The 23,873-nt window shown below is 45.9% G+C and overlaps 1 protein-coding gene and 1 long non-coding RNA gene across 3 annotated transcripts in view; one reads left to right on the forward strand and one right to left on the reverse strand.

The window, feature by feature from the left end:
- Positions 1 to 23,873, forward strand: part of LOC309350062 — a 492,019-nt gene that overhangs the window by 377,994 nt on the left and 90,152 nt on the right. The gene's annotated exons all lie outside the window — the stretch shown is intronic.
- MDGA2 (MAM domain containing glycosylphosphatidylinositol anchor 2) overlaps positions 1 to 23,873 on the reverse strand; it is a 413,922-nt gene that overhangs the window by 194,445 nt on the left and 195,604 nt on the right. For both annotated transcript variants that reach the window (XM_081875889.1, XM_081875890.1), the window contains exon 3: positions 7,516 to 7,690. In XM_081875889.1, coding sequence (XP_081732015.1) covers positions 7,516 to 7,690 — 175 coding nt within the window. The remainder of the gene's footprint in view (positions 1 to 7,515; positions 7,691 to 23,873) is intronic.

Raw genomic sequence — 23,873 nt, forward strand, 5'->3', positions numbered from 1 at the left:
TGGTTGGACAGTGTTCTCGAAGCTACCAGCATGAGTTTGATGAAACTGCGGGAGGCAGTGGAACACAGGAGTGCCTGGCATGCTCTGGTCTAGGGGGTCACAAAGAGGCAGACATGACTAAACGACTAAACAACAACAACAGGAGAACAATGTGCAGGACCTCAAGACAAAATAAAAAAATTCCTTCCAGTAGCACCTTAAAGACCAACTAAGTTAGTTCTAGGTATGAGCTTTCGTGTGCATGCACACTTCTTCAGATACACTGAAACAGAAGTCACCAGACCCTTCTATATAGTGAGAAGGTGGGGAGGGGTATTACTCAGAGGGGTGGTGGGATTGGGTGATTGGCAGATAGCTGTGATGAGCCTGGTCTGAACAAAGACATTGGATTCTTATCTCATTATACATGACAAAGCCATTTTTCACCTTCTCACCCCTTGCTTTTTCCTGTAAGACCTATTGCAGTCGTTAAGAGTCGTCAACAGGCTCATCACAGCTATCTGCCAATCACCCATTCCCACCACCCTTCTGAGTAATACCCCTCCCCACCTTCTCACTATATAGAAGGGTCTGGTGACTTCTGTTTCAGTGTATCTGAAGAAGTGTGCATGCACACGAAAGCTCATACCTAGAACTAACTTAGTTGGTCTTTAAGGTGCTACTGGAAGGAATTTTTTTATTTTGTTTTGACTATGGCAGACCAACACGGCTACCTATCTGTAACAGGACCTCAAGCTCTTTAGAGAAAAATGTGGCATATAAATGTTAATAATAATAATAGTAGTAGTAGTAGTAATCAGGGCAAAATGAATATGTACTGTTGGGAGGGTCCCTGTTGCTATAGAAGCAGTATATAATTTTATTTCTAACTTTTAGAAGACATCTGATGGCAACCCTGTTTAGGGAAGTTTTTGTTTGAATGTTTGAAGTTTTATTCTGTTTCTAGTGTTTTGTTGGGAGCCGCCCAGAGTGGCTGGGGAAACACAGCCAGATGGGCAGGGTATAAATAATAAAATTATTATTATTATTATTATTATTATTATTATTATTATTAAGTTTAAAAATAAAAACAAAAGCATGTGCTTCCCCCACTCCTGGCTGGCATGCAAGTTCTGCAATTCTAGTCACTTTGTAGGAATATTTGGCCGAGATTTGCCCTTTCCTCCCGGAGGTCTTGTTATCATTCTTGCTGTGTTCAATTTTTGCTTCATTTTTTTTTTTTACGCCGGGGTCTGTGGAGGGAGAGAACTGTCAAAGGCAGGCTAGGTGTGGAGGTGCAGGAGCTGCCAATCAAGTTGTCAATTGGAATGGAGGGAGACTGTCTTGCCCTTTGGATGAAAGGGTCAGCGGTGTGCTCTGCATGAAGATCGCTTGATGCCTCGCTCCCTCCCTGCCCTGGGAAAGAATCAGGAGCAGCAAGGAGTTGTCCTGGCCTGGGGTGAAGGCTTGTAAACATCCTGCGTCCTCATCTTGCAAGCTGTTGGGATGCAAATGCATTCGCTCCTTGCAAGCCTGATGTTGGAAGCAGGCATTTCGCGGGGGCCTTTGTGCAAGGCGGAAAGCGACAAACCTGGACCTTCCCCCTGTCATCGTAGTTACAGGTGGAGTGATGGGAGATAAGGATGCCTGCAAAATCCCCCCCTATCCACACTTCTCCCCATATCAGTTGTTATAGGAATTCTAAGGTCTTATATATGAAAAATAAATGTTCATAAATGTACAAGGCAAACACATGCATAAGTATATAAACCACCTGTCTGAAATAGTACAGGAGTGCAATCCTGGAGCCATTTTGACTCTCCCAAATTGACCTCAAATATTTCTCTGCAAGGAGGAAGGAAATGGGAAAAGCTTTCTAATTGTCTTTGGACTGTAGGGGCTTACCCCTCCCTGCAAAGACAGTCTGGCAAGTATCTGTTAAGCTGTTGTTGTTGTTGTTTAGCCGTGTCCGACTCTTCGTGACTCCATGGACCAGAGCACGCCAGGCACTTCTGTCTTCCACTGCCTCCTGCAGTTTGGTCAAAATCTGTTAAGCTGAGCACACTATCAATATGCGTAAGAGATTCAGGAACTAAGTATTTACCATCTCAAAGGGAGGGCCAGGCTACCCAGAAAAGGCAATCAGATAAGGCATGATCAGGTATCCTGGCAGACAGGAGAGAAAGAACACACTCAAATTTCTGCTGGGGACCACCTCTTTCTGTGATGCATGTATGGTGTTTTGTGGGGTAGTCTTGGGCTACAGGGTGGGCAATTTCAAAAGTCTATATAAGGGCTTGCACACCATTGTTCTGGGTTCCTCCTCCCTCCTGCGTGTGGTGAGTGAGGACCCTGATGCAACAGTTTAATAAAGATCAGGCTTACTAGCTGCTTTACTTCTCAATATTCTCTGGTTGGCCTCTGTTATCTTCTTCTGCGATAGAGAACCTACTTAAGGACTCTATATGAGCTCTTAGATAAAGGAAAAAGGAGCAGTTTTTTTTCTTAAAACACAGAGAAAAGTTTTCCTCTCTCTCTCCTAAGACTAGAACTTGAAGCTGAACATTGGAAGATTCAGGATGCATAAAAGGAAGTCCTTCTTCACACAGTACAGAGTTGGACTATGGAACTTCTTGTAAACAAAATCTGCCCCTTTCCCCTTATGGGGTATCCAAGAGCCCGAATAGAGTCCTTATGTAGGTTCTCTGTCAGTAGGAGAAAATAACAGATGCCAATGAGAAAATATTGAGAAGCAAAGCAGCTCGTAAGCCTGATCTTTATTGATCTGTTGCAACAGGGTCCTCACTCCCCACACGCAGGAGGGAGAAGGAACCCAGAACAATGGCGCGCAAGGCCTTATATAGACATTTTAAATTCCCTGCCCTGGAGCTCCAGACCCACCCCTCCATACATCATACATACATCACAGAAGGGGTGTAACCTAAGACCACCCCCCAGATACCTACATCACAGAAAAGGTGGTCTGAAACAGAAATTTGAATGTTTTTCCTGTTTGCCAGGTTATCTGATTGCCTTTCCTGATTGCCTTTCCTGATAGTCTGTCACCCATTAAAATGCTGATTACTCAATTCCTGAGACAATGGGAAGGCTCCCTGACCCCCCCCCCTCCTTGCAGGGAAAACATTTGGTCAGTTTGGGAATCAAAATGGTTCCAGGTCGGTCTTCCTGTGCTGATCTATGTACTTGCTTGGTTGGTACACTTGGGTGGGTGGCGCTGTGCATTAAACCACTGAGCCTTGGGATTGCTGATCAGAAGGTTGGCAGTTCGAATCCCCGTGACGGGGTGAGCTCCCATCGCTCGGTCCCTGCTCCTGCCAACCTAGCAGTTTGAAAGCATGTCAAAGTGCAAGTAGATCAATAGGTACTGCTATGGTGAAAAGGTAAACGGTGTTTCCATGCGCTGCTCTGGTTCGCCAGAATCAGCTTAGTCATGCTGGCCACATGACCCGGAAGCTGTACGCCGGCTCCCTCGGCCAATAAAGCGAGATGAGCGCCACAACCCCAGAGTCGTCCACGACTGGACCTAATGGTCAGGGGTCCCTTTACCTTTAAGACCTCAAAATTCTTATCACAAACTCCTTCCCACAGGAGGCAGCGATGGCCACCAAACTAGATGACTTGAACAGGGGACTGGACAACTACATGGAGGAGAGAGAGGGCCAGCGATGGCTGCTAACTATGGTAGCTCTGCCCTATCTCCACCACTGAAGGCAGCCATGATTCTGAATCCCAGTTGCTGGAAACCACAGCAGAGGAGAGTTACTCTTGTGCTCAGATCTTGTTGACAGGTTTTTGACTGGCCTCTGCTTGGTCACCATGAGAACCAGATGCTGGACTAGATGGACCCCCTCTGGTCTGATCCAGCAGAGCTATTCCTATGTTTTCAGCAAAGTTTTTATTTATTCATTTTGTGCATCTTTATCTTCATCCATGCACACACTCTTATTTCATTCCCCCGTTCTTTGCACCTCTGTATTTTTTAAAAAGACGATCTGGTTTCTGATGCACACGCCATGCCAAACAAGGAATCTCAAAAGGTGTAATGTTATGCGTGATCACACGCTTCATCCATCTGCCCTGACACTCGCCAGGAGCCTTGGCTATTATTCAGCATCCGAGTGCATCGGCAAACCAGGCCAGGAAAGGGACGCAAATTAATCAAAGGGGCTGAACTTTTGCTGCAAACTGCCCATGCACTAATTCTGGGATAAATTTGAGAAACGATCTATGTTCCGACTGGCAGGAAGCTGGAACATAAGTCACAGGTCAGTAATGGACAAAATGCAGGGGAGGTGGCCATAACTTCTGGGAAAATAAAACCATAGAATTGTATGACATTCTATAAATAGGAATTCAGTAAATAGAAATTTACCTGCTTGTGACTGGTGGGATAGATCAGCCAGTAGAGCATGAGACTCTCAAAATCAGGGCTGTGGGTTTGAGCCCCATGTTGGGCAAAGGAGTCCTGCATTGCAGGGGGTTGGACTAGATGACCCTCGTGGTCCCTTCCAACTCCACAATTCAATTCTATGAATTCTTGGATTAGGAAGCACCAGATCAGTATACAGAAGATTTCAGGAAGGGCTTCCTTCTTCACTATGCATGAACTACCCTCTGCAAGACATCCTGGGAGCCAATGTAGGTCTTTCAAGACCGGCGTTATGTGGTCTCAGCGGCCGCCCCCAGTTACCAGTCTAGCTGCCGCATTCTGGATTAGTTGTAGTTTCTGGTTCACCTTCAAAGGTAGCCCCACGGAGAGCGCCTTGCAGTAGTCCAAGCGGGAGATAACCAGAGCATGCACCACTCTGGCGAGACAGTCTGCGGGCAGGGAGGGACTCATCCTGCGTACCAGATGGAGCTGGTAGACAGATGCCCTGGACACAGAACTGACCTGCACCTCCATGGACAGCTGCGAGTCCAAAATGACTCCCAGGCTGCGCACCTGGTCCTTCAGCGCACCTGTCCCACCGCCAGGATTCAGGATCTGTGCCATGGAGGCATGTTCTGTTTGCATTGACGAGCCTTCAGTCTGGCAAGTCACCACCTGCAGCCTAAAGCGGTACAGTCCCAGCCCAGGATGGCTCTCTCCACGAGAACTCAGCCCTGATGACCTCGCTCGTAACCATTGCCCCATGCCAAGCGATTCCTGACCTTGGGCGTTTGCCAGGATCAGCCACGTAAGAAGATTAAGAAAACACACTCGCCATGCATCTGTTAAGACTCCTTTTGTTCAAAAGCTAGTCAACTTCTTTTCTGACTAGAATTCCTTCTTTTAAAAGATAAGACGACCATTTCCCGGCCCCCCCATTAGCTGATTTTGCTTTATACAATGTCGATAATTCATCCGCCACTAGGTCAAATTTCCTTTCCAGGGAAAGTATAAAACATTCCCCATCAGCACCCTCGGGTGGAGAGAGAGAAGAGATACCAGCAAATGCTTTGCGCATGCTGAGATCTTATATATCTGCCTTATACTGAATGTCTTTCCTATGACTTTCTTCATGCTGTGTGTGACTTAAAGCTGCAGACGATCATAGCATCAGAACTGTGGAGTTGCAAATAACCCAAAGAGTAATCTAGTGCAGCCCTGTGCAATGCAGGCCAAAAGGGTGGATTACATTTTCTTCCAGAATAGCTAGTTCCCCATATCTGAGATCCCTGCATTTTAGGGGGTTGGACTACATGACCCCCGGGGTACCTTTTAGCTCGACAGTTCTATGATTCTATGTTTCTCTGACCTGTGATATGAAAATGCACTCAAAGATATGCACAAATGGTATATATACCCATTATTGTTTGGTGAAATGACTAAAAGTGTATCAGCTATGTGTTGACAAAATAATAAGGCCATTGGCTCACTTATCCACATGTGGTGGCAATGCCCCAAAGTCTTGGGTGACACCTGGCTTGAGAGCAGTACATGTGAAAAGGATCTAGGAGTCTTGGTTGACCACAAACTTGACATGAGCCAACAGTGTGACGCGGCAGCTAAAAAAGCCAATGCAATTCTGGGCTGCATCAATAGGAGTATAGCATCTAGATCAAGGGAAGTAATAGTGCCACTGTATTCTGCTCTGGTCAGACCTCACCTGGAGTACTGTGTCCAGTTCTGGGCACCACAGTTCAAGAAGGACACGGACAAACTGGAACGGGTCCAGAGGAGGGCAACCAAAATGGTCAAAGGCCTGGAAACGATGCCTTATGAGGAACGGCTAAGGGAGCTGGGCATGTTTAGCCTGGAGAAGAGGAGGTTAAGGGGTGATATGATAGCCATGTTCAAATATATAAAAGGATGTCACATAGAGGAGGGAGAAAGGTTGTTTTCTGCTGCTCCAGAGAAGCGGACACGGAGCAATGGCTCCAAACTACAAGAAAGAAGATTCCACCTAAACATTAGGAAGAACTTCCTGACAGTAAGAGCTGTTCGACAGTGGAATTTGCTGCCAAGGAGTGTGGTGGAGTCTCCTTCTTTGGAGGTCTTTAAGCAGAGGCTTGACAACCATATGTCAGGAGTGCTCTGATGGTGTTTCCTGCTTGGCAGGGGGTTGGACTGATGGCCCTTGTGGTCTCTTCCAACTCTATGATTCTATGATTCTTTCTGTTTGGGGAAAAGGGTCTTTCATGAAGCAGGCCTTATCACAAAACAAGATGTCCCTTTGGTTCCTAAAATAGCGCTTCTATCATATTACAGTGGTATCTCTAGTTAAGTACTTAATTCATTCCAGAGGTCCGTTCTTAACCTGAAACTGTTCTTAACCTGAAGCACCACTTTAGCTAATGGGGCCTCCTGCTGCCGCCGTGCCGCCGGACCACAATTTCTATTCTCATTCTGAAGCAAAGTTCTTAACCTGAAGCACTATTTCTGGGGTAGCGGAGTCTGTAACCTGAAGCGTATGTAACCTGAAGCGTATGTAACCCGAGGTGCCACTGTATTCAGAAACTGCTGAACAACTTTCCCACAAGGATCTCATTATTCACCAAATGGCTACAGCGCAGTATACTATTGCAAGGGATTGGGATTCCCTAAATGCAGACCTGTTTGAGATCTGGACCTCACAACTCTGAGATGCAATATTACTAGACAAACCTACAGACCATGTCCTAGAGAGTGGAATAAACGAGAAAACCACTACTTTTCAATCCGCCTGGCAGTTTTATTACATATGCAACATTGGCAGAACATGCTTTTTGGTGCCCACCAACACATGACAACTTATGGAACAATACCTTTGTCTAGAACCCGTTAAATGCAATAAAATAAACATTTGGTGCTTTTGCTGGGCATGGGATTGTTGAATATTGGTTGTTGCTTCTCGTATAAATAAGTGGAAACAATAAAATATTTGGAAAAAATAAATTGTTGCGTTCAAACGCTAGCAAACTCTGCCGGCCACCTACCTGGCCTCCTGCCTGGTCAACCCCTCTCTTCCCTTCAGGCTGCCAGCCATGGCACTTTGACACTCAACCGCAACAGAGAAAAGAACAGCTCTGGGGCTTCCAGAAGCAGGTACTTACAGTACACGTCGACCCTGATCGATTTGATTGCTGGCGAGCCCAAGCCATTCTCTGCCTTGCAGTAGTAGCGGCCTCCTTGATGTCGCTGGATGTTGGCGATCCTCAACGTCTCGTTGAAGACGCTGGAGTCTTGAAACCGGTCAGAGGCACTTCCTGCTGTTTTGGTCCACCTGATCTGAGCAAGCATCAAAACAGATTGTTACTTTAGCATGCCCATTTGTGCTGCGGAGTGAGGGCTGCTTTCTGAAGACACAGAAAAAGAGAGACTGGTGTTTCATGAGCCATTGAAACTGGTCAAGGTTCAAGGGGATACCATTAGTATATAAAACCCTTAACAACTTGGGGCCAGTTTACCTGTGAGAACACCTTGCTCTGTATAAGGCAACCCTGTTTAGGGAAGCTTTTAATGTTTGATGCATTACTGTATTTTAATATTTTGTTGGAAGATGCCCAGAGTGGCTGGGAAAACCCAGCCAGATGGGCAGGGTATAGATAAGAAATAATAATAATAATAATAATAATAATAATAATAATAATAATAATTATTATTATTATTATTATTATTATTATTATTATTCCACTTGACTGCTTTGATCTGAGGAACTGTCACTGTCACAAGTGTCACAAAACACCCATTTACATTTGTAAGAGATTGATCTCTTAGCATGGCAGGACCTAGACTTCGGAACTCCTTGCCTATTGATATCAGGACGGCAACTTCACTGTACTGTTTTCGTCACCTGCTGCAAATGTTTTTGCTCAGACAAACCTACCTAGACATGTAGACTTGTTGCTATATGTTTAAATCTGTTTCTAGCTTACTGCTGCATAGCCTGTGGCTATGGGAGAAGGAGGACATTGGGGGGGGGGGGCGTTGATGTTGTCACAAGGACTGGACAATGTCTCGATACATCGCCCAATCCCATGATAATGGTTTCGCAATATTCAACAAAGCGATACATCATGATGTGTGCACATGCTGTGTAAAAAAGTGTGATGCGGGGGAAAGTGTGAAGCCGTAAATCACTTCTCTCGTGATTCCTGCCACCCCTAGTGCCCGGGAATATTAAATAACAGTTGTAAAAATATGCGAAAGGTAAGGAAACACATATCAGTTTTAGACCCCTAAGTTGTAGCAGTTACCAGGACATTACCCCATTAGGTCCCTCCTTATTTCAGACATTGTGATATATTTATCTATCACAATGTTTAGCTGGTGATATATCACAATAATAATAATAATAAATTTTATTTATATCCTGCCCTCCCCAGCCGAAGCCGGGCTCAGGGCGGCTAACAACAATAAAACAGTACAAAAGTACAGCACAACAACACTCTAAAATCATTCATTATAAAATTAATTAACAATGTTGAAAACCAGGCATCGCCCAGCCCTAGTTGTGACCCCTCCAAGTTCTATATATGTGTAAATAAACCATATATCTTGTGAAGACCCCACAATCTCACTGTGACTTATTCCCAAAAGGAAACACAAACTCTGGCTGAGCACCTCGAACTCCTGGAATCTCACACTGCTCAGAGATTGGGGTGGCATGCAACCATATGAAGAACCTGCTGGCAGACCCTCCAAGTGTCCCTATTTTCCAGGGATGGTCCTGGATTTCCAGAAGCCATCCCAGTTTCTGACTTGACCCTGAAATGTCCTGCTTTTCCTTAGGCTGTCCCTATTTTCATTGAAAATACGACGTCCCTGGAAGCTAAGGCTTTCAAAAGACTTAACATGGAGTCCAATTGGCCAAAATACTGTGAGATTTTGGAACAAGAGGGAGACAAATGGAAACTGCAGAGTTTTGAGAAACTAAAGAGTAAAGTACGAGACTGGCTTCATTATTACCAGATAATGGAGGTTTATAAAATGGATAAAAAAATCGGATTCCAGGTGGAAAAATCGAAATTAGAAACAGAATTGTTAGAACCTAAAACTAAGAATTTGTCTAAGATGTATAACTTGCTGTTGAAATGGAACACTCAGGATGAAACTGTGAAGTCTGTTATGATTAAATGGGCACAAGACGTTGGACACAACATTATGTTTGCTGACTGGGAACAGTTATGGACCACTGGTTTGAAATTCATGGCATGCAATGCCTTAAGAGAGAATATTATGAAAATGATTTATAGGTGGTACATAACTCCAGTCAAGCTTGCAAAAATCTATCATTCGCCTGATAATAAATGGTGGAAGTGTAAAGAGGCTGAAGGTACATTCTTTCACCTTTGGTGGACGTGCCCAAGGATTAAGGCCTTCTGGGAAATGATATTTAATGAATTGAAAAAGGTACTTAAGTACGCTTTCTTGAAGAAACCAGAGGCCTTTCTCCTGGGCATGGTCGGCCAATTGGTGCCAAAGAAGGACAGAACCTTCTTTATGTATGCAACAACAGCAGCAAGAATATTGATTGCAAAATATTGGAAGACACAAGATCTACCCACTCTGGAAGAATGGCAGATGAAGATGATTGACTATATGGGACTGGCAGAAATGACCGGCAGAATTCAAGACCAGGGAAAAGAGTCGGCGGAAGAGGACTGGAGGAAATTCAAATATTATTTGCAGAAATATTGTAAAATTAACGAATGTTAGAAAGTTGTTGGACAGAAATCAAGTGGTTTCCAGCTGTAATGTAAAAGTGGAGTAATAAGTTAAAATAAGATATAATAAGTTACAATAAGGATTTGCTGAATTAAGATTTGAACTGGAATACAAAAGGGGGAGGTGAGAGGAGGTCCGAGAAACAAGGTAATAGAAATAAGTATTGGAAATTATATGTGTTTTGTTTTTGTTTTTTAATTGTGTAATTGTGTACTTTTGTTTTTTGTATTAAATTGGAAACTCTAATAAACATTTATTTTAAAAAAAGAAAATACGACGTCCCTGTTTTCATCATAAAGAAGGCTGATCGTCAAAGTATTGATGCTTTTGAATTCTGGTGCTGGAGGAGACTCTTGAGAGTCCCATGGACTGCAAGAAGATCCAACCTCTCCATTCTGAAGGAAATCAGTCCTGAGTGCTCACTGGAAGGACAGATCCTGAAGCTGAGGCTCCAAGACTTTGGCCACCTCATGAGAAGAGAAGACTCCCTGGAAAAGACCCTGATGATGGGAAAGGTGGAGGGCGCAAGGAGAAGGGGACGCCAGAGGACGAGATGGTGGGACGGTGTTCTCGAAGCTACAAGCATGAGTTTGACCAAACTGCGGGAGGCAGTGGAAGACAGGAGTGCCTGGCGTGCTCTGGTCCAGGGGGTCACGAAGAGGCGGACACGACTAAATGACTAAACAACGGCAATTTTCATTGGAAAAATGTTGGAAGGTTTGCAGTTATCTGACTCCTAAGCTGTCTGAAGGCAATCCTGAAGAGGGAAGGTTTTTTTTAATGTGTTGGAAGCTTCCCAGAGTGTCTTGGGCAACCCAGTGAGATGGGCAGGGGAAATGTTGGAGGATATGCCTGCCGGATCTAGTCCAGCACCCTGTTCTCGCAGTGGCCAACCAGATGCCCCAGTGGGAAACCTGCATGCAGGATCCGAGCACAAGAGCTACTCTCCTCTCCTGTGGTTTCCAGCAACCGATTTTCAGAAGCATTGCTTTTTTAAAAAAATAATATTTATTAAAGTTTTAAATGTTACAAAAAGAGAAAGAGATAACTCCAAGTTAAACAAAAACTTGACAACACATCACAATAAAGAAAGAAGAGAAGAGAAAAAATATATATAAAAAACAGAAAAATAGAAACAATTAAAAAACACAACGAACCTTCCCATAACTTATCTTTCATTTGCTTGTTTCCTTGACCTCCTCGCACCTCCCTTTTTTGTATTCTAGTTCGGTTAGCTATTTCAGCAAATCCTTTCCATCTTTCCCAATTTTTATCCTATAATTTATCTTAATATAATGTAACTTTACCTTTCCTCCTTTCATCCATTAACAATCTATTTTTACTTAATCCTTTATAATATTTCTGCTAAAGCCCGATTTTCAGAAGCATTGCTGCCTCCAACCCTGGAGGCAAACTATAGCCATTGTGGACTAAGTTGAGTCCAGCCCTTATATTCCACCTACCGTATTTTTCGCTCCATAAGACGCACTTTTTTCCTCCTAAAAAGGGGAAATGTCTGTGCGTCTTATGGAGCGAATGCGTGGTCCCAGCAGCCGAATTGCCCAGGGGCGAAAAGCAGATTGTGCTTTTTGGGGGGAGGGTTAGAGGGAAGGGCGTATTGAAACAAAGCCGCTGAGCAGCTGATCGGCAAGCGATCAGGAGGGAGATAAAGGACGCTAGTGATAAAGGAGGCTGCCTGGGAGGGGGGAGGTAAAAGCCCATGGATCCTCAGGATTTTTGCATTGGGTCACCCCAAATTCACCATCAGATCACATAGCGTGTCCATGGGTACAGCCTGCACCAAAAAAATCACGCATCCACTGTTTTGTGGGGCTGCAATGGCACAAAAACATGGTTACAAAGCACGGATCAACATGGATCCTTAGGATTTTTGCATTTGGCTACCCCAAACTCACCGTCACATCACATATCATGTCTGTGGCCACAGCATGAACCACAAAAACCATACATCCACTGTTTCATTCAGAATAATTTTTTTCTTGTTCTCCTCCTCTAAAAACTAGGTGCGTCTTATGGAGCTCAAAATACGGTATATCCTCAGGAAGTCAAGATGGTAAACAAGTCACAATGCAATTAACAATGTACCTATATAATTCAATTGTCAAACCCCATCATAAAAAGCAATAAATAAGAAGCACAGCAATAATTATATTCAAACTAGCATTTGTTGCTAGCCATAGATGTTCAAACATTTCTGCTAAACCTCTCATCTGCATCTAATTGTCTGTTTTCTAGAGATGTTGAAGAACACTGTCTGCAAATCATCACATATTTAAGCACACACAATAATCTTAGGGAACAGGTTTCGGAAACTGTAAAAAAACCAAAAACCCACCCATTTATTTTTCAACTGAGATGAAAGCCATTTTCACAGCATCCAAGTAGAATCTGTACACTTCAGCCAATATCCTTCCTATTTTTAATATCTCAGCTAGACAAGGGAAGGAAAAGAACAGAAGGAGATGGCAGGCAGGGGCAGGCATGAGGTTTCTTATTTATTTCATGAAATTATATGCTGATGAATTGTGGAGGGGAAACTTCAAAGCAGGTTACAAAAAAAGACAAAATAAAATTATCACTAAAAAATTTAGAGTAATAATTCAAAACTTACAAATAATAAAAATGTGATAGAATAGACCTAAAGAAACTAAAACAATAGAAACTTTCTAAGCATCTGGGTAGGTTTGTCCACCAAAAAGAATAATAACATGAGGCAGGGAGTTACAAAGTTCCAGTGCTGCCACACAAAAGATTGTTGTTGTTGTTTAGTTGTTTAGTTGTGTCCGACTCTTCTTGCCCCCCTGTACCAGAGCACGCCAGACCCTCCTGTCTTCCACTGCCTCCCGCAGTTTAGTCAAACTCATGTTTGTAGCTTCGAGAACACTGTCCAGCCATCTCATCCTCTGTCATCCCCTTCTCCTTGTGCCCTCCATCTTTCCCGACATCAGGGTTTTTTTCCAGAGAGTCTTCTCTTCTCATGAGGTGGCCAAAGTCTTGGAGCCTCAGCTTCAGGATCTGTCCTCCCAGTGAGCACTCAGGGCTGATTTCCTTCAGAATGGAGAGGTTGGATCTTCTTGCAGTCCATGGGACTCTCAAGAGTCTCCTCCAGCACCAGAATTCAAAAGCATCCATTCTTCGGCGATCAGCCTTCTTGATGGTCCAGCTCTCCCTTCCATACATCACTACTGGGAAAACCATGGCTTTAACTATATGGACCTTTGTTGGTAAGGTGCTGTCTCCATTTACGTTCTTACAAATGCAATGAAGGTATTACGTGGCAGCTGTAAAAGTGCCAGTTCCGCTGACTGAAGCAGCTGAGAGGGCACATGTCGGGTAAGGAGATCTTGCAGGTAAACTGGTCCCAATTTCTTAAGGGCTTGGTATACTAATAGTAATGCCTTGAAATCAGCCCTGTAGCAACAATAGTAGATCTCTGAGGACGGGTGTTACAAGACCCGTCAGCAATTGTTTATTTTTATTTACTGTATTTTAAAAAAATTATTTAATACAAAACCATTTACATAGAACGTAAACAAAACGAAAAACAACATAGACACTAACAACACCTCATTTGACATTACATACCCTTTAACTTCCGATTCACCTCATTGTGCTTTCAGTGAGCCCTCAGGGCTCCCGTGAATTAATGCAATGAAGGATGCATTTTCTAACGTGAAAGCTTTAAGATATTAAGAAGATGTTTGAAGATGGCTGCCCTGTCACCTACTCATAAGAGTAGGCAGTCTGCCCTTTCGCAAATCCCACCCATCTTGAAAAACCAGCGAGCCCAAGAAGGTCATGTCTACGTGCAACAATAGCACCGCCATCTTGGAAACGGGCAGCACGCTCTTGACTTAGAAAGTGGTGCATTTTGCTGCAGGGTTTGTGGTCAATGTCTGCTCCAAAATTCCCTTCCAAATGCAATGGGAGGCACTGCCAATGTCTTTCCAGAGCTGTCAGATCTCTCAGAGCTTGGAGTGGCAGCTGCCCCCATCCGTGCCACACTCGACAAGACAAGCACCATCTGTCAGTCCGTCTAAAACCGAACAGATGTGTTCTATCAAGAAAACTTGACGTACACGCGAGACAGCTAACCTTAGCACAGATATATCCCCCCCCCCCATCTCAGACTGTCAGCATTTTTCTATTATTAAACTCCTGGCAATGAGGAGCTTTAAATCATTTGTACAAGGAATGTGCCACTGGATAAATGCATGATTGGAGGTCAAATTGATTGTTTTCTCCCTTCCCCTTCCTGCTTTCACGTTAGAAAATGCATCCTTCATTGCATTAATTCACGGGAACCAGAATTTGGAATCATCATTGTGCCTTTTGAGATTAGCAAGCAAAGAAGGATGGAGCGAATCATATGGCATTTGATTTATATATATTTTTTAAAAAAATAAAATATAATGTCCAAATGGAAGAAATGGGAAATGTATTCCAACTGGATGTTGGAGCTAACTTAAAATGTATATAAAAAGAAGAGAGGAAGAGAACCAGTCATGATGGGCAATGGTGTAACGGGGGAACGGGTGCAAAATTCTGAGGGGGTCAACCAGGCGCCCCCACGCAGGTGCCAGCTTCTGTGGGAATCCCCACTTGGCAGAGCAGCCTAGGTCCAGAGTGAGTGGGTGCAGATGGAGACAGACAAGGGGCAACCCAAGCACAGAAGAGCCCAGTGCTCCTCTCTGTGGGCATCAGGGGGATTTGCCCCCCAAGGGCCGTGTTGGCCAGCCAGGCTCCCCACTGTATAGGTAGGCAGGCACTGCAGTGTGGCCTCGCTTGGCTCCAGTGGGGAGGAGCACAGGCAGGATTCGTGGCTTGCCTGCCCCGGGCACTGGCAACCCACGGTACGCCACTGACAATGGGAAGATCAGGAGATGCCTTGAATCAAACTACTGTTCCATTGAGCCCAGTGTTGTCCACTCTATCATGACCTGCAGTGGCTCTCCAGAGTTTTGCAGAGACATCCCTTCCCTTTCCCAGAGATGCCATGGACTGAACCTGTGGCCTCTGCATGAAAAGTAACAGTTCTACCACTGAGCCATTAGATGGTCCCATGTCCTCTTCCACACGCCACACGAGCCACTGAAGAGCTCCAGCTCCAGATGATTGCTGAGGTCCACCAGAAAAAGCTCCTCTTGTGCAACACACATGGTCTCCCTTTGCAGAACACAGAAGTTTGAACTCCACGACGAATCCCTGCAACTGCTTCTGATTCACTCCTACAGTTTGCCAGGCACTATTCCCCATTAAATGCGAAGATGTAGCTTCTGCCGTGAGCCTTGTAAAGGAGGAGAATGATGAAATATCACTGTCTCCTATTGAACTTTTGCAAATTGCCACGTCTGCGCTCCACTTCCGCGGCCTGAAACAGCAGGCTGCTTAGCTTGTGAGGCACCAAAGACTCCCATTTAGCATATTTTGCTTGGGAAGGAGAGGATTGTTTGCTAATGCTGATAGGCTGACACCCGCAGCCGGCTTCATAACAGAGAAGAACATCTAGGAAGGGAGGAGGCCCCGGCGCACCTTGCCCGTGTGGCAAATTACAGGTTTTACTGTAGACCCATTTGTAAATACTTGCAGGAGGTGGATTTAAATTTTTATTGTGCGGCAGGAAGGAACTTACTGGCCACCCACAGAGTCTGGAAAAATGTATAGGACGCAGCTCTTCATTTGAAAGAAGGCAGCAGGGTAATGAATATGCGAGGGCTGGATGGAAACCTGCCTTCGTACCTTATTTCATATGCTAATAGCTGTGAGATGCAGAGAAAAGCAGCCTTGGTCATCTACAGCTTAGAACAAAAAATGGGAATATCAAATAGTTTGCAAGATAATCACCCGAGAGCAAGTCCCACAGTTGATAATAATGATAGTTTAACGTAAAAGCCGACATGACAGAAGTTTGCATGGAGAAGGGGGAGAGGGGAAAAGTTTCACTCCCTCTCCCATAACACTAGAATTTGTGGACATGCAATGAAGCTGAAGGTTGGAAGATGCAGGAATTCAAGCAGTGGGAGAACTACTGTATTTTTCAGTCCATAAAACACACTTTTTTCCTCCTAAAAAGTAAGGAATGTCTGTGCATCTTATGGAGCAACTGCGTGGTCCCTGGAGCCGAATTGACCAGGGGCAAAAAGCAGATCGTGCTTTCTTTTTTTATATAAAGAGGGAAGGGGGTGTTGAAACAAAGCCGCTGATGGACAAGCGGTCGGGAGCGAGATGAGGGACGCTAGCAATAAAGGAGGCTGCCTGGGAGGGGGAGGTAAAGACAGCAAACTTGCAAGGAGAGGAGACAGGAAGACTAAAACAATGAGGAGAGAAATTAGAAGAAAAGGAGGAGCAAAAAACTGCTCCAGCTAAGGAAAAGACACTAAGGCAAACAAGAGGGAAGGGAGTGCTGAAACGAAGCTGCTGAGCAGCTGATCGGCAAGCGATCAGGAGGGAGATAAGGGATCCTAGTGATAAAGGAGGCTGCCTGGGGGGGGGAGGTAAAAGCCCATGGATCCACAGGATTTTTGCATTGGGTCACCCTAGATTCACCATCAGATCACATAGCATGTCCATGGCTACAGCCTGCACCAAAAAAACCCATGCACCCACTGCTGTGTGGGGCCGCAATGGCGCAAAAAAATGAGAGGCACAAATACAAGATGGGTGACACCTGGCTTGAGAACAGTACATGTGAAAAGGATCTAGGAGTCTTGGTTGACCACAAACTTGACATGAGCCAACAGTGTGACGCGGCAGATAAAAAAGCCAATGCAATTCTGGGCTGCATCAATAGGAGTATTGCATCTAGATCAAGGGAAGTAATAGTGCCACTGTATTCTGCTCTGGTCAGACCTCACCTGGAGTACTGTGTCCAGTTCTGGGCACCACAGTTCAAGAAGGACACTGACAAACTGGAACGTGTCCAGAGGAGGGCAACCAAAATGGTCAAAGGCGTGGAAACGATGCCTTATGAAGAATGGCTAAGGGAGCTGGGCATGTTTAGCCTGGAGAAGAGGAGGTTAAGGGGTGATATGATAGCCATGTTCAAATATATAAGAGGATGTCACATAGAGGAGGGAGAAAGGTTGTTTTCTGCTGCTCCAGAGAAGCAGACACGGAGCAATGGTTCCAAACTACAAGAAAAAAGATTCCACCTAAACATTAGGAAGAACTTCCTGACAGTAAGAGCTGTTCGACAGTGGAGTTTGCTGCCAAGGAGTGTGGTGGAGTCTCCTTCTTTGGAGGTCTTTAAGCAGAGGCTTGACAACCATATGTCAGGAGTGCTCTGATGGTGTTTCCTGCTTGGCAGGGGGTTGGACTCGATGGCCCTTGTGGTCTCTTCCAACTCTAGGATTCTATGATTCTATGATTCTATGAAAAACGTGGTTACAAAGCACGGATCCACATGGATCCTCAGGATTTTTGAACTGGGTCACCCCAAATTCACCATCAAATCACATGTCTGTGGTTGAACCACGGCATGAACCACAAAAATCATACATCCACTGTTTCATTCAGAATATTTTTTTTTCTTGTTTTCCTCAGCTTCAAAACTAGGTGCATCTTATGGTCAGGTGCGTCTTATGGAGCAAAAAATAAGGTGACTCCAACAGTTGGCAGGGATGACTGCCAACCTGCTTGGCTTTGAAAGAGGATTAGGCAGATTTGTGGTGGAGAGCACAATTGGTGCCTCCTGGCCAGCGTGGCTCTGCTCTCCCTCCACAGTCAGAGGCAGCAAAGCTCCTGAAGACCAGTTGCTGGAAACCACGAGAGGCCTCTTGCGATGTTGTGCTTGTGAGCTTCACACTGGCATCTGTTTGGCCCTTGTGAGAAGTGGATGCTGGCCAGGGCCATAATAAATACCCACCCTGGACCCTCTCTCCTGAGACCCTCCTTCCAACTCTCCCATGGATCAGCAAGGGGGAAAGCAAGGAACCTTTTCTTCATGGATACAGTGGTGCCTCGCAAGACGAAAAGAATCCATTCCGTGAGTCTCTTCGTCTAGCGGTTTTTTCGTCTTGCGAAGCAAGCCCATTGACGGCTTAGCGGATTAGCGCTATTAGCGGTTTAGCGGCTTTTAGCAGCTTATCGGATAAGCGGATAAGCGGCTTAGCGGCTTAGAAAAAGGGGGGAAGGGAAAAAACCCGCAGGAACTCGCAAGACATTTTCGTCTTGCAAAGCAAGCCCAAAGGAAATTCGTTTTGCGAAGCGCCTCCAAAACGGAAAACTCTTTCGTCTAGCAAGTTTTCCGTCTTGCGAGGCATTCGTCTTGCAGGGCACCACTGTATATGGAAACACAACCCAGGGACTTCCTCCTCTGAGGGTCTGCAGGACAAGATTCCCTCTGACCTTCTTCCCTGCAAGAAATGCAACATCTCTCTTTCCTATCTAGCTCCACATCCTCCAGGCCTCATCATCCAAAGGTTTGGCACTTAATATTGAGACGTTTCCTTCTGCTATGCCTTAGGGCTCAGCTCTCCTTATAGCTTAACACACCGAGGAAGTGTTTGGCTACCTGAAAGGCCTTCAAAGCAATTGTGCGCAGCAATAACCCTCTGCTGCCCTGAGGTGAATGAAGCTTCAGCTGCCCAGAACAAGGCAGCTGAAGCTGAACAGGATCCTGCCACCTGATGAGCTTTCGGTGTCCATTCGCACACAGGGGGTGGATATTTGAGCTTCTTCAGACCTCCTGATCTGCCCCTTGTTCTAGGCAATGTGAATCCAGGAATGAGTCAATCAAAGCCATTTCCGACCTGACTGGGAGGAGAGGGGGTTGCGGGCAGAACCCTCCTCCCACTCATGCGGGGGCGGGACCTTGCTCCCACATGAAGAGGGAATCCCTGGGCGTGCCTTCCACCCCACCCGCCAATCGGCGGGCCGGGGAGGTGTGGCCTAGCCCATTTAAGGCCAGGCACGACCGGGGACCGCCCTCTTTCCCCTTTCCCGGCCGAGCAGTTTTCCCATCCCACCCACCCTTTAGGTTTAGCTAGCTATGACCTTGCTATGGACTTCGGTTGGTCGCTGCAAGGGGCCTGGTAGGAATTTTTCCAATTTGGCACACTTCGAGCCTTTTGGTTTTTTCGCCTACCTGGTAGCAAACGTCACAACTTCCTCAGTATTGGCGGTTAGGCATTGGCAGGGGTCAATTGTTATGCAAATGAATGGGGGGGAGGAAGCGCCATCACCTTCCCCAATGGAAAGGGTAGTCTGGTAGAGGACTCCGGGGGGCATTGCCTTGTCCAAAACCTAGGGAGGTGAGGGCCTCCGGCACGCCCCCGAGTGGTGACACCCGTGGGATCCTAGTTGGCGTACTTCAACAGGACTCCCACAGCTTGTGGATAACCCTTCCCGGTTTCCATGCCGGGTAGTCGATAGGAGCCAATGCCTAAGGACAATACCTTCCAATTCTGTAATCAATAAAGTTGTGGCCTTTTTATGCCCATTAACCTTACATAATGTGTCCAGTGTCTTCATTTCTCTTGGGGGAGGGGACTTGCCACGCAACATCCTGTCTTCCTAAAAAGACTTTGCAAACCTTTTTAAGAACAGAAGAGGAGCCCGCTGAATCAGGCCTTTTATGGGAAAACAGCAAGCAGGAACCTTCATTAGAGGCTTTTAAGCAGAGGTTTGGGCGGCCATCAGTCAAGGATGCTTCAGCTGTGTGTTGGCCTGGGACTCGGGCTCGGACTCGGAGCCAGGGGAGTCTCAGTCCGCACTGGATCCTTTGCCTCAGGCATCACCATCTGGGGCCTGATCCTGAAGAGTCCCAGGCTGCACAGGTTCCCCTGCAACAAGCACTGGCTGGGCAGAGTCAGGGGCCTGAGCCTGCCCTGGCTCCAGATGCGGGGATGACCTCCTTGCCTCCAGCTGGGCCATCGCTTACAGCTGCTCCACTACCGGTCGGGTCAGGGGAGGCTGAGGCGGCCCTTGGGTCTAGTAACCCACCAACATCTCCCGAGCTGCAGAGACTCAGGTCTGAGAGAAGGAGAGACCTGAGTACTCGCAGGAGGAGTGCTCGCCTTTGGGTGAAACAGGGAGGTGAGTCACCGGGGGATCAGCACCAGCCATTACCCCGACAGAGATAAAAGGCTGTAAGACCCAGCCCCAGGTTGCCGGAGCAACATTGCTGTATGCTAGATCCTGCCTAAGATCCGGTACCTGTCCTTGCCTGGTTTCCTGCCTCGTGTCCTGCCTTGGCCCTGTCGGACTGACTCCCAGCGGAACCTTCAGATTCTGGACCAGTCCTGGACTGTGTTTCACGGGTTACCCCCAGGCCCAGCACAAGCTGTGATTCCTGCACAGCAGGGGGGTTGGGCTAGATGACCCTTGGGATCCTGTCCAGCCCTACAATTCTATGACTCGACAACAAGAGCCCTCTCCCCTCCTTTGTCTTCCAGCAACTGGGATTCATAAACATTGTTGCCTCCAACTTTGGAGGCAGAGTTGGGCCACCCTGCCTCGTCACCACTGAGAACTCTCTCCTCCATGAATCTGCCCAGTCCTATTTTAAAGCCACCCAGTGGCCACCACTGCCTCAAGTGGGAGGGAGTTCCACAGTTTAACTATGTGCCGCATGAAGGAGGACTTTCTGGGAGTCTGTCCCGAATCTTCCGACATTCAGTTTGGTTGGACGATTGCGAGTTGTAGTGTTAAAGCCCAGGACGTCCAGACATGATTAACTTTCTCTGATGGCTGAAGTATCTGTGGCTAAGCAGCTTAATTTAATTAGATCATCTGCTCCAGATCATCTGCAGACAGTATGGTGCAAACCATTGACGTGCCAGCCCTCTTGGGAGAGAGACTACAGGCTCTCCTTCACTAGACGCCGCCGCCTAATGATCCAGACAAGGTGCAGAGACTAAACAGGCTGGACTTCTGAGCTCAGGTCAGATGTTGGGATGTGACCATGTGCCAAAGTATGTCTGACATCTCCCTGCAGGCTGCATCTCTCACAGTGATGGATAACTTGGTGTGGCTCCTTTAGCCTCTGCAGATGTTCCCCTTCGATTCGCACAGCTTTGCTTTGTCCAACCTCCTTTCCCAGCAGTTAAGTAGCAAATCGGGAAGAACAAGACTCACAGGAGGAGAACCACAAATTCATTTATTACTGATAGCACCAAATATCAAAAGCATTGATTTGTTTGCTTCCTGCTCTCTTCCTTTCATGGAGTTCAATGCCAATGTCTTTAAAGGAGGATTAGGCAACTTATTGGAGGAGAGTTATCAGGTGGAACAATGGGTCTGGCTGTTAATCAAAAGGTTGGTAGTTCAAGCCTTCCCAGGGATGGCTGTGGACAGGATTCCTGCTTCTCAGGGGGTTGGAGTAGATAACCCTTAGGTTCCCTTTCAACTCTACAGTTCTATGATTCTATGAGAAGGCTATGAGTGGCTGCTAACCATGATGGCTATGTTCTAACAACCTACGCTGATCCTTTCAAACTTCCTGCTCAACCACTATGACTCTTCTTAGCTGCAATTCCTGCACTGTAGGGCTTTGGACTAGACAGAACCAGTGAAGGCAGTGAAGGTCCTGTGTGAGTGTCTGGAGGCAGTTGGAGGATGGATGGCGGCTAACAGATTGAGGCTGATTCCTGACAAGACAGAAGTACAGTTTTGGGAGGAGTGAGGGTGTGTGGGTGTGGAGGACTCCCTGGTCCTGAATGGGGTCATTGTGCCCCTGAAGGACCAGGTGCGCAGCCTGGGAGTCATTCTGGAATCACAGCTGTCCATGGAGGCGCAGGTCAATTCTGTCTACCAGCTCCATCTGATACGCAAAATGAGACCCTCCCTGCCAGCAGACTGTCTGGCCAGAGTGGTGCATGCTCTAGTTATCTCTCTCTTGGACTACTGCAATGCGCTCTATGTGGGGCTACATTTGAAGGTGACCCATAAACTACAACTAATCCAGAATGCAGCAGCCAGACTGGTGACTGGAAGGACCGCCGAGACCACATAACACCAGTCTTGAAAGACCTACATTGGCTACCTATATTCTGAGCACAATTCAAAGTGTTGGTGCTGACCTTTAAAGCCCTAAATGGCCTTGGTCCAGAGTGGCTGGGGAAGCCCAGCCAGATGGGCGGGGTATAAATAATAAATTATTACTATTATTATTATTATTATTATTATTATTATTATTATTATTATATCTGAAGGAGCGTCTCCACCTCCATCGTTCTGCCCGGACACTGAGGTCGAGCTCCAAGGGCCTTCTGGAGGTTCCCTCACTGCAAGAAGCCGAGTTACTGGGAACCAGGCAGAGGGCCTTCTTGGTGGTGGCCCCCGCCCTGTGGAATGCCCTCCCACCAGATGTCAAAGACAACAACAACTACCAAACTTTTAGAAGACATCTGAAGGCACACTGTTTAGGGAAGCTTTTAATGTTTGATGCATTACTGTATTTTAATATTTGGTTGGAAACCGCCCAGGGTGGCTGGGGAAGCCCAGCCAGATGGGCGGGGTATAAATAAATTATTATTGTTATTATTTCTTTTATTATCACGCATGAGGCAATTGTATGATTCCCCCTATATTGGAGGTTAAAAAGGGGACAGAGTACCATTCTATTCTGCCTCGTCCTGGCCACCTTACCTGGATTCCTGTGTCCAGTTATGGGCACCACAATTTAAGAAGGATGTTGAGAAACTGGAATATGTGCAGAGGAGGGCAGCTAAAATGATCAAGGGTCTGGAAACCAAGCCTGATGAGGAAGGGTTGAGGGAGTTGGGCCTGTTTAGCCTGGAAAAGAGGAGGCTGAGAGGAGATATGATAGCCATCTTCAAATATCTGAAGGGCTGTTGCATGGAAGATGGAGAAAGCTTGCTTTCACCTGTTCTGGAGGGTTGTTACAAGAAAGGAGTTCCAGCTCTACAATTCTATGATTCCGAATTATAGAAATGCCTGTGGATTTTGTTTCGTTTTCCTTTTAAAAGGAGTGGGGGGCAAAGGTTTTGTGGATGTGTGTGTCTGTTTGGAATTGCTTTTTTGGAAGTTGAACCCTCAGCAGTTCTTTGGCACAAATAAAGGGGTAGCGAAATCCTTGCATTCAAAATGAGAGGCTTAAAAAGCCCCCGAGCAAGTTAATGGCTGCATTATGCAGAAAAGAAGGTATGCTGTTAAAAGTAAAATTGCTGGAGCTGTCTTATGAGAAGACCATTCTGGAAATCGCCATCATAACAGATCCGAGTAAATGTGTCATTATCGCGAAGGCAAGGAAGACGGGATGCTGTAAAGGCATCTCTTCTGGGGGCTCACCCACCGAGTGATCAAAGGCGGCCATTAATCCCCATAATTTCCTCTGGGATGTGAAGAGGTTTTTATCGCTTCACATTTAGCACTTTTCATATGAAATAATCAATACTAATTCTATGATTAAATAATTCCTTTGAATGGCTGCTTTATTTATTTTGTATTTTTGTCAATGCAGGCAGGGGAAACAACCTTTCCCCTTCTTGCTTTCAAAATACAGCAGATAGATTCTTTCTCCTTAATGGATCAGGACCTCCCAGGACATCTTCCAGATATATTTTTATTAACGTGACTAGTGAATATTTGCTTATTTGCTTACCTACTTATTTATTACCTGCCCTTCTCACCAAATCTCCCAGTGCGGGTCACAACATTAAAACACAATATTGAAATCAACTACAAGCAACTTCAAGGGAACTACAAAACAACCTACAAGATGGCTTTGCCCTACAAATGCCCACTCAACCAGCTGCCACAT

Source organism: Podarcis erhardii (assembly GCF_964252035.2).
Source record: "Podarcis erhardii genome assembly, chromosome: 1".
Classification (NCBI taxonomy): Eukaryota; Metazoa; Chordata; class Lepidosauria; order Squamata; family Lacertidae; genus Podarcis; species Podarcis erhardii.